General features: G+C 37.5%; 1 protein-coding gene across 1 annotated transcript in view; it reads left to right on the top strand.

Annotated features, from left to right (window-relative positions):
* PRPF38B (pre-mRNA processing factor 38B) overlaps positions 1-8128 on the top strand; it is a gene marked incomplete at its 5' end in the record, with an annotated part of 8361 nt that extends 233 nt beyond the window's left edge. The window contains 5 exons of the mRNA XM_010079527.1: positions 3211-3279; positions 3577-3728; positions 3814-3874; positions 6428-6651; positions 6913-8128. Coding sequence (XP_010077829.1) covers positions 3211-3279; positions 3577-3728; positions 3814-3874; positions 6428-6651; positions 6913-7765 — 1359 coding nt within the window. The remainder of the gene's footprint in view (positions 1-3210; positions 3280-3576; positions 3729-3813; positions 3875-6427; positions 6652-6912) is intronic.
* Between the last annotated feature and the right edge of the window lie 3293 nt (positions 8129-11421).

An 11421-nucleotide genomic window follows, 5' to 3' on the forward strand; every position in this document is an offset into this window, starting at 1 on the left:
CCTGCGCATTCTCTGTTTTGCCTTTCTGCCCCTTGTCTGGCGGTAAAGCATGGGAGCAAATTCTTTTTTTTTTTTTTTTTAATTTTTATTCCTTAACTGGGGGAATCCACGGCGCTGCCTTCTCTCTCTTACAAAAGAAGTGTGGGGCGCGTTGGATTTGTAATTCCGGAGTTGTAAGTTAGTTTTGAAGTGGGCAGCGTGAGCCAGGGCACGGGGATGAAATGGCCGTCTAAGGACTGCGCTGTTGGTCGGAGAGAGTGGGGAGGGGACCCGATCTGCATGCTTCTGCTAGAGACAAGAACTCCCCGCAGCCTAGGAGTTGCCGACACGCCGTATAACTGCGCAAAAGGTATGGAGGTGACTGTAGGTGCCTTCGACAGGAGTTTGCATGTGGTCTTCTTCCTCAGTTAGAGGTTAGGATCTCCACTCCACACCCAGTCAAAAACTAATTCATTTTCATGCTTCTTTTGGCGTTAGGTAGGATGTTCTGGGGAGATAAGTGAACTGTGTCAGTGCACCCATGTCTCAGCTCTTGTTTTGTTAGCAGGATTGAATCAGTTTTGCAGCGAGGCTTCCATCAAGCCAGTCTCCCAGGTAGAGGTATGCATAATTAATGCTCATCAACACAGCCACATTCTTTGTTCTGATAATGAGAGCAAAACTTATATAATTTCAGGCTACTGTCTTCAGTCAGCTGTACTTTGGTGGTTATTGAGATATTTTTCTCAGGTGAATTAATTCTGCTTGATAATGTTACTGTGTCAGCAGGTTTCAGTATGCTTTGCAATAAAAAAAAAAGGTAGCCTTTTTGTCTCATTGAACCAGGGAAAATCAAGTTCCTTAGGGCACTATAATTGTGAAAAATAACTCCACAGAAGTATTTTGAGATCTTTGGCATTCATTCACTTACTTATGAAGACAGTGCACTTCTCCGCTTCTCCTAATACTTAAGAGTAACATAGATCATTGACAAAGCTTCTCTTCAGTTTATTTACCACTTGCTGCATATGAGATATAAATTATTAATTCTGACTATCAGAAAGGAAACCAGCAAAGTTTATTTTTTTCAGGTGATGGCAAGAGCTGAAAAATTATCAAATAAATATTTTCAGAAAATTTGAGAGCCTACTGTATTTTACATGGACCCTTTCAGATATGGTAAAAATATTTGATGTGATTTGTCGTCTTAGAATTGGTAGAGCTCAACTGCAGGCCAAATAGTTAATTTGCTTGTCTCCGTGGTTCATTCCGTAAGTGTCTTAATCTTAAATTGGGGAAGAATTTCGACACACCATTAAATATCTGCTTATTAATCCAATGTAAATAAAGTTTGTTTGCTGTATGTGACAGGAAATTCTGACTCAAAAATGCGTGCTAAATAAAGAGAAAACTCTGACCCTTACTTATTCATGAGTAATAGATGTGAGAGAGAAGATAACCTGATTAATGTGCTTCATTGATATTCAGAAGATTTGAATTCTGTTCATGTTTTAAGATTCTTGAGAAATTGCTGGCTCTTTTATTTTATTTTATTTTTGAATGAGCACAATCTCCACCATAGCAGGTGTATTTTTGAGCGTATTTGTCTTTGAGAACCAAATAAGTGGCTCATGTAAAAGTTGAAGAATGCTGGGTGCTGGATTCTTAGGAAGGATGATCATAAGTCACACAGGCAGCTAGTGACAGGGACCATCTTTGAAGATGGGATTCTGTCTAGATATTTGAATTAATTAATTTCTAGTTCTGGTCTCGTGTTTCAGTTCTGTATCTGCCAAGTGGATGACTTTTCCTTTCGTTATCGCCAATCTTAGCACCATGAGCATGTCCTTGACTTCCTTTAATCATATTTCCAGCAGTCTTTGTAGGATCAAAACTTTAAATACTCTCTTCTAAAATGAGTGTTGTTTACGGGGCTTGGGGTTTTTGTATTGATATCTGTCAAAACCAGCATGTTTGCATTGATTGTGGGCAATAAATGTAACTAACTAAAAAAATTGAAAATTTGTGAGAGTGTTATACTTGGTCTTGACTAAAAAGTACTTTTGTTTTCTTGTGAGAGGCAAAACTGTAAACAATCAGAAGGATGTGGAGTATTATTTATGTAGCATTTGTAAACTTCTCATATGATGATGATAATACAGGCAGTCATAGTGGATTTTGAATTCTGTGGTATTGGCATCTCTCATGGTTCCTATGTGGATAAGACAGCAACTGTGGGGAAAAAAAAAAAGTTCATCACCTTCAGCCGTTGGTATATCTCTGATTTCATGTGATTGTGTACATAATTAGTTTTTTTTTAGGTATTGCTAAAGAATTTTAATTTGTGAACTACAGTAAAAACCATTATCCCCAATCCAGTGTAACACCGTAGTGTCTTTTTTGTCTTGCTTTTGCTTATTTTTTTAAGTTGGCATGTGTAGGAAATAAACATGTTTATTGATCCAGGCATTACATCTCTGACTTTAACAATTTAAAATGTAGCTTAGGCGGTTTAATGGTTCTTAACTTGTTTATGACTCTCGTCAAATTTAAGGAATGGTGTTGGTTAACTGTTCATGCACTCATCTAAATGCATCTCAAAAGATTTGAATTAGGCAAGCTTTACTCATTAGTAGTTAGGAACCATTTTATCTGAGAACATAATTACAGTCTACAAGCAGAAACATCGGGTTTTTAGATTAAAATACTATACCTGATAGACATCTTTCTGTTGTCCTAATTGTAGGTGATACTCTAAAGAAGTCTTGTAAGTTTAGTGCATAAATGAGATTTGCAAATATGAGACTGTAGATTTTGACTTCTGTAGCTGTCGTCAGCAGGCATCGCTAAACCTGTTAAGAGACAGCTTAAGTAAAGGTAATTGTTTAGTCACCATAGAAAATAGTAATGATGGGGTTTAGTCATAAAGTATTGGAAAGTATGTGGAGTATAGAATAAGCATGAATGCTTGCTTTGGTGTTGTTTTTTTTTTTAAACTTCATTATTTTGACTATACTTTTCTTAATGTGGTAATTAAAAAAAGCCAAATGCTTTGCTTTCATGACAAAGCAGACTAGATCTTGAATTTGGTAGGAGAAGATAAGCTATTTAAGTTTGATTTAGGATATCCATTGTTTAAATTAGCTTTGTATAGGCAGCTAAACATTATGGTGGTTGTAATCGTAGTTTTCTTTCTTTCTTTCTTTCCTTCCCCCCACCCTACCCTTTCAGGTTACACATGTTGAACCATGGGAAAAGGGGAGCAGAAAAACAGCAGGCCAGACAGGGATGTGTGGAGGGGTAAGTAGAAGTACGTGCCTTCTTAAATTTTTCTGTCTGTCTGCTAAACAGATTTCCCAAGCATAGCTACAACTTGCTTGTATGTTGCTCGGTCCCTAGATGTAAAAGTATTTGTTACAAAGAGTTGACATATTCCCCTTGCTTCCAGAGCTTTGGATGCAAGTAGCGTTACTTTTTCCACGTAGCTCTGTTTGTAGATTTAGATTTTATCCTATATTAGTTCTTGTATTCTTTTGTAGATTTGGGATAATGACTTTGACTTTCTGCATTGTCATATAACTTTTTTTCTTTTGAAAGGTGCGTGGTGTTGGAACTGGAGGAATTGTGTCTACTGCCTTTTGTCTGCTCTACAAATTATTTACGTTGAAACTCACTCGTAAGCAAGTAATGGGCCTTATAACTCATACAGACTCTCCATATATTAGGGCTCTTGGATTTATGTATATTAGGTAAGTATCAGTATAATCAACTCATGGCTAATTTAATATATACAGAAAGGTGTATTAAAATGTTACATTATTTTTGTACTTAAAGGTACACACAGCCACCTACAGATCTATGGGACTGGTTTGAATCCTTTCTTGATGATGAAGAGGTATGTCGGCGAGGGTAATAATTAGTTTTCTTTTGTTTCTTTTCACATTATTACTTTATGTTTAAACACTGATGAGGTTTTCTGTAATTTGAGTGTTGCAATGTCATGTTTTTTGTAATTTCATTAATTACAGGAAGCAGGTCTGATCTGGGATGCAGGTAATTTTTCTTAGATTTCAAGAATTTGACAGAATTTTCCATTGGTTAGGATGTTACTGTGTCAAATATTACAAAACCTTGTGAAACAGGTTTATTAAATCAGAATGCAGACAGCAGGCTGTGTGAGTGCGGCTTCTGTGCAGTTTTTAGAAAAAGAATTACTTTAAAGCAAGGTATGTAGTAAGTGCTGAGTGCTAAATCTGTATTTTGCATTTATTACTAGGATGGGGCATTGATGCTTATATAGAAGAGTAGGAAGTATAGACACCAACATTCACCTTTAAAAATGTTACCCAGAATCTCTGTGGTTATTATTCATGTCCTGCAATAACTAAACCCAGGATTTGTTCAGAGGAGAAACAAACAGCCTAATTACTGCATAAGGTGGCATTGTTTCTAGTAACCTTAATGTCTTTGCTAATGGGGCAAAAAAAAGAAACATGAGTTGCTAACTTAGGAAGTTCAGTAAAGAGGCTGCATTATTATGTAGGCAAATAGGAGAGTACCTTTGGTACCATAGTTCTGATTTACTGTCTGGAGAAACAGGGTAGGAGCTGGTGGGTGACGTTTCTCACTCTATGAAGTCGAATATACAGTCTGCTACATACTGTTGCAATTTGTATATATTGAGCAGGTTTTAAATTACATCCTAGATTAAAGAATGGAACAGTAAAGATCACTTGCCCTCTTCAGTGTGACAGTAGGCATCTACTTAAAGAAATTTCAAATGTGCAAATGATGTCCAAATATTTGTATTAAAACTAGTGTTAATTATACCTGTATCTGACTGCAATGCAGTGTATTTATTTTAAACGGCTTCTTTCATGCTTAGTATCAAAAACACTGCAAAAGAAACAGTTGTTATTTCAGGTAAACCTGTGTTATTGTACGTTTGCAACAAAAATCAAAACAAATTTAAATTGTGATGGCATCGCTGTGATATCCTCCTTCTCCCCCACATGGTGCTAGTTAATATGAACTCTTCTCTGCAGTGTTGCATTGTAACTTACGAGGAAGATTGGGGTGGCTTCATTTTCAGGGTCCCACAAACAATTTGAGCACAAGTGAGATTAATTGTTCAGATTTTAACTGGTTCATTATTCAAAGCACCTCTTTTAGTTTATGTATTTCAGTTCTTGCAGATACTGGCTATCAGCATATATTTGCTTATTGTTGTTTAAAACCTCTCAATATATTTTTGGAATTGATGTTTCTTTCCCAGCTGCTTTCAGTAGCTTTGTGTTATGTAGGAAAAAGTGTTTGGGGCTGCTTAAGTTTCTTACCAGTCCTGGTCAAGCTCAATAGGATGAAGCAAATTGATATATATGGAATTGTTTAAATCTACAGGTTTGTTTTTTGTTTTTTTTGTTTTTTCTCCAGTTCTTAAATATGTGGAAGCAGTTCATCTTTTGTCATGCTCCTGTGAAAAAGAAAAACTTCCCAGGATACAGAGTTACTTTTCAAAACACTTCTTTTATGTTTATTTTGTTTAATTGTACATACTCTCCAGGTGCTACGTTTAACTCCTTTTTTTCTTCTTTAGATCTCTGCAGCGATTATATTTGGAAAAACTGTATATCTGAACACTTAAATGTGTGTGAGTGCAAGCAGTTTTACATTTAGATTTTCTCTTCCTGTTTAGATAACAAATCTCACTTTCCTTGTGTGCTTGCACTATAGGTTTGGGACTGACAATAGCTGACTAACATGTCCTGAGCTGTGAGAGGGCATAGCAAGAAGGCCTTCATGCGGTAATGACCCTTTTCAGAGACAACGGTCATCATGGATTATGCGTTTCCAATTATTTGTTCATTTATTTATTTTTTTACATATTTCTAAATTAGAAACCTCACTGCTTCATGGCAGTTGGTTTGCTATTGCTTCCAATTCTGTTAGGATGCCATTTTGTACTAGAGGTTTTTCTATGATCATTTTTAGATAGGTAATGATGTAGTTCTTAAATTATTTAGGCCACAGGGTTGGGTATGATGGTACACAGTTGTACATCCACAAAATGCAGTATTAAATGTAGTTTGAGAGGACTTCTCAACTTTGTGGCATTTAAAAAAATACAAAATCATACCATATAACCAGACCGTGTAAGGGGATTTCCTGTTAATCTCTTCATCAACAGTCCCTTACCATCCAGATGGCTGCAGGATTAGTATGTGCCTGCATGCGTATATATTAAGTCCCATTCCCTGTCTGTAGCATACTGCCAAATCCAAAGGATGCAGAGTTTGATGAATTTTTCTAAGGAAATGTGTTAGAATGAGACAAGTAAACTTTCATAATCATGAGACTTCAAGAGAGCAGTAATGTAGCAGCATTTTTTTTTCAAAATCAGTAAAGAATGTTTTTTACCATCAGGGTATTTTTTGCTTGTATTTTGTAGGACCTGGATGTGAAGGCAGGTGGGGGTTGTGTTATGACCATCGGGGAGATGCTTCGTTCCTTCCTCACTAAGCTTGAATGGTTTTCCACGTTGTTTCCAAGAATTCCTGTGCCAGTCCAGAAGGCCATTGACCAGCAAATTAAAAGCAGACCTAGAAAAATCAAGAAAGACGGCAAGGAGGCAATGGAAGAAATAGACCGGCATGCAGAACGTAGACGTTCAAGGTCATATACACATTATTTTGAAAATGGATGTTAAAAGTTCAATATTGAACTACTTATTACCAGAAATACGTCGTCTTTTCACTGAGATAGGTTTTAAGGCCACAGGCAAAACTTGGATGCTAATGGATTAAAATAACCAGATTATATTTGGTATTTAAGATTAAATAGAGACTGTGTACGTAAAGTATAAATGGGAAAGTAAAGAGGGTCCCTTAACTTAAAGAGGTTGTGTTTCATATTGAATATCTTTTATTTTAAAAGGTCTCCAAGACGATCCATCAGTCCCAGGAGGTCTCCTAGAAGATCCAGAAGCAGAAGTCATCATCGAGAAGGCCATGGATCATCTAGTTTTGACAGAGAACTAGAAAGAGAAAGAGAACGGCAGAGATTAGAACGTGAAGCTAAGGAGAGAGAAAAAGAAAGGCGGAGATCTCGAAGTACTGATCGCTCACTAGAACGGAGGCGAAGCAGAAGCAGGGACAGATACAGAAGCCGTAGTCGAAGTCGTGACAGGAAAGGAGATAGAAGAGACAGGGATAGAGAGCGAGAGAAAGAAAATGAACGAAGCCGGAAAAAAGAGAGGGATTATGATAAGGAAAGAGGTAGTGAGAGGGAAAAAGATAGATCTAGAGAAAGATCAAAAGAAAGGAGAAGTAAGGGTGATACGGAAGAGAGAAGACACAAGGATGACAAGGATGACAAGAAACACCGGGATGACAAGAGGGATTCCAAAAAAGAAAGAAAACATAGTAGAAGTCGAAGCCGGGAAAGAAAGCATAGGAGTAGGAGCCGAAGTAAGAATACAGGTAAGCGCAGCAGAAGCAGGAGCAAAGAGAAATCAAGTAAACATAAAAATGAAACTAAAGAGAAGTCAAATAAACGAAGTAGAAGCAGAAGCAGAGGAAGAACAGATAGTGTTGAGAAGTCCAGAAAACGAGACCTGAGTCCCAGCAAAGAAAAAGCTAGAAAGCGTAGCAGAAGCAAAGACCGTTCCCACAAACACGATCACAGTGATGGCAAGGACCATTCGGACAAACAGGATCGTCAGAGGAGCCAAAGTACGGAACAAGAAAGCCAAGAAAAGCAACATAAAAACAAAGATGAGACTGTGTGAACTCTTTCAGAAGTGGATCACATTGAATCCTATAAATGTTTGATTAAATCCTGCTTATTTTTTCTTAAAGTTGAGATTGTGCAGTAGTTGATGAGCACTCTTCTCCAACCTCCCTCTAGGCTGCAAATTGTCATTTCCTATTTTGGGTAGGGAAGTGCCTTTGTAAACCCATTCGATGCATTGACATTTTCAAACCATACGTTTAGTTTAATTTGTAATGCAGAGATTGTTCTTGCATTTTTATTGTTCAGATGTTTCTGAAATGTACAGTCTGTACATATGTCCTGAAAATGTTTTAATTCCTTTGGCATGGTTGCCATGTTGGTAAAATTTGTACGAGGCAATAAACTGCCACTAATTCTACTTCGATATTGTAGACGTGGAATTATGGTTTGTATCCTGAAGTTAGCATGGCTGTGCTTTACATAATGGTATGGCTTTTAGGGATGGACCTTGAATGTGTATTATAGCTGAGATTTATGTGCATACAATGTACATTGAGGGCTGCAGATTTAGAACTAACATCTATGTCCACTGTACCTGCTGTTTTTTCAAAAGCTTTTCAAATGTATTATGTTGTTGATCACCACTGGTGTTAAATTGAGAGTGGACTTTCAAGGAGAGAGTGGGTTTATGCAGAGATTTAGATTATGTTGGGGCTTGTTTAGTAATTCTTTAGAAAGGCTACCTCAAGTGGACACTGTAAAGGTTGACGGATGAGCACCGTAGCCATCTATGCATTTTATTTGTTTGAAAAAAATCCATGTAAGCTTCCATTTATTTTTAAAACACAATTTATCCATTTGTGGTCTTTAGTATTTTAAATCAGCAGCTGCACTCTGTCATTTATGATAATCCTGGGCTAATAAAGGCATTTAAGATGGGAAGAGGGAGGTAGGAAGAAGAAAAGGTATTACAGAGGATTTCAGTTTCAAGCTTCCAAAGCATTTTTATACATTTAAACATTTAAAATCAGAATTACCTGATAGTGTCCTTTTTTAAGTCATATTTTCTACAAATAGTAAGGACTGCAGTTTGTGCTGAGCATTTCATCTGGCAGATTTTTTTTTTTTAAACAGGTTGTTAGAAACAAAAACCAAAATGCATAATAGAAAAAGATCATATCATTAAAGTCCAAGTCTATTTGATAGATTATTCTGATGACTTGTATACTAAGTGAGGAGAACCATCTGGAATAAACTCTCAATTAATTCCTTTGTACTGGGTGTCAGCTTTTCCCTGCATGTTCATTGCCAGCTGAAGAGCGTTTGGGTTCCTCCGCCTTTCATTTTCAGACCAAGTGATACTTTGTATGTATAAGGGATTTTATGTAATAAGTAGCTTAAAAGGAAGATGAAGCTAACAAAGAAATGCAGCAGCTCCAAAATAGGAAGAATGTTATGTATGACTCATTCATGACCATGAAGTGACGTGAAGGTAGAAATAAATCAATGTTTCTGCCTTTTTTGCTTCTGTGTGATGCAGGTTGTCTAGGTATGATATTTAAATATTAGGGTTTTTTTAAACCCCCAAGAGAAAACAGTGCTTGAATTTCTAACACCACATTTCATTCCATAGTATTAAAAGAAGAAAAAAAACTCAATTTTTTTCTTACCTGCTGTTATTTATAGTTTTCTGAATTGTTAATCTTTCGTCACTGTGATCCTTAGTATTAGACATCTTTTAAGAGTGAGGTTGTCTGCTTATGTTTTTGTTATCTGATTTTAAATCTGAGCTTGAAACAAAGCTTAAGCTTCAACATGTTCTTTCCATTGCAGCATAAAACTAAAATACTTGAGCCCTCACTTAATATGGGAGGAGAAAAACTGTATTGGCCATTTAAGAAATATTTGGGCTAGCAGATCACGAGAGATGTCTTTGCAGTCTGCCAGGAGATTGCATGGATTCTGTCAAAAAATGAGGACAAGTTTAATTTGCCTTATTTGCCACTAGAAGGCTTCTTTTGGTCTCATTAGACTCGTAACCTTCAGCCTATGAGTGTCTGAAACAAGTACCTTCTTGGGCAGAGAGGCTGCAAGGCCAGTGTTGTGTCAGGATTAGTGATTTCCATTTGTTCCTTCAGTGTTCCTCCTCTGCTGCCACTGTTGGGAAATAGTGAAAGAATGGTTTATTTGCAGGCAAAATCCACATAATTGAGAAACAATCTTTGACTTTGGAAAGAGCTGCCTTATTATAATGAAGATCCTGAACATTTTTATACAGCTTGTGCAAAGACTGGCTCGTGCCACTATCTCTTGGAAGTGCAGTAATTTGAGGACTTTCTGACTTGGATTTAATTTGATCCATATTCAGTAATTGAGGGAGCAGCGTAACGGATAGCACAGTATTTATGACTGACCAAGACCTGTGAAAATGATTTAAACCAAGCCACTCACCTTAAGTTATCGTTGGGGTTTAGTATCTTGCAGCTCTTGGGTTTAGGTTCAGGGACTCTGATTCCGTTTTGTCTTTCTGATGCTATTCTATTTCATATGACTTTCCCTGAAAACAGAAAGAACAAATCCACAGAACTTCTACAAAACAGCTCTGATGAGAAATTATAAGATCAGCAGAGTCTCCAGTGCTGAGTGGTCTGATGCAGTTGCTAGCAGTGCAGCTGTAGTGGGCACTTGGCTCCTGGTCACTAGAAGAAATGTTCTGGCAAGTTCAATTTGAGGTGGTATGAGAATATTCCCCAGAGGTGTTGTTGCAGAGCTTCTGTCTGACAGAGCCTGTGCAGGTAACTCCTCAGTTCCCAAGGTAAAAGCACAGCAAACCAAGTACTATGAACCTGAAGTTTCCACAGCATGTTCTGTGTCCATAGTTACATGGCTGGGTAGTCATTCAGCCTAATCTGTCTGAAATTCCCTGTGGCTCCAACAATAACTACCTATCTGGACTAGTAATACTAATTCAATAAATACATCTCTACTTCATTGTTACTTCTGTTCTTCTGAAGATACTCAGTTGAATAATGTTTCAGATCTTGAGAAGTAGCAAACTGGCATTCTTCTACTTTAAAGAAGGGTCAGGGCTATGGCCCCTTTTGACCCCACGTAACTGTGCAAGTAATTAGTGTTGGTACAAAAGGACTTGTATGCATCTAACTTCTAAACAATCTGCTTTGGATCTATAACTATGGACTTGTGGTTAAACCATTTTATGAACTATTGAAAGGAAATCCTTTAAAACTGACATGGACAAGGGAGACAAGAAGCCCCCACATTAGGCCTTCCAGATGTTTCCAAGCCCTTTTGGTTATTTTCCCATGAAAAACAAGGCATAGCTCTGGGGCTCCTCGCACAATGATTAGGACTTTATAAAAGGGCAGTTGGAGGAGGTAAGCAAGGGTTGGCCTGGGTGCTTCAGAGCAGTGGCTGCAATTGTCCTTGATATCCAAGAAGCCCACAAATTCACTATGGGACAAAAAATAACCATGTTTGTTTCACATACAGTTTCTGTGGTGCTGGAACAGAAAGGAGGCCATTGGCTTTCCCCCTTTTGGTTTCTGAAATATCAAGCTATTCTGGCAGAGCAAGACGATGTACATACAATAACCACTAATACTGTGAATCCAGCATCTTTTCTCAGCAGAGAAAAGTCCGAGCCGGTAGTGCACGGTTGTCTAAAGAAGACAGAAGCAGTTTATTCCAGCT

The sequence above is a fragment of the Pterocles gutturalis genome, unplaced genomic scaffold, assembly GCF_000699245.1.
Source record: "Pterocles gutturalis isolate BGI_N339 unplaced genomic scaffold, ASM69924v1 scaffold10614, whole genome shotgun sequence".
Classification (NCBI taxonomy): Eukaryota; Metazoa; Chordata; class Aves; order Pterocliformes; family Pteroclidae; genus Pterocles; species Pterocles gutturalis.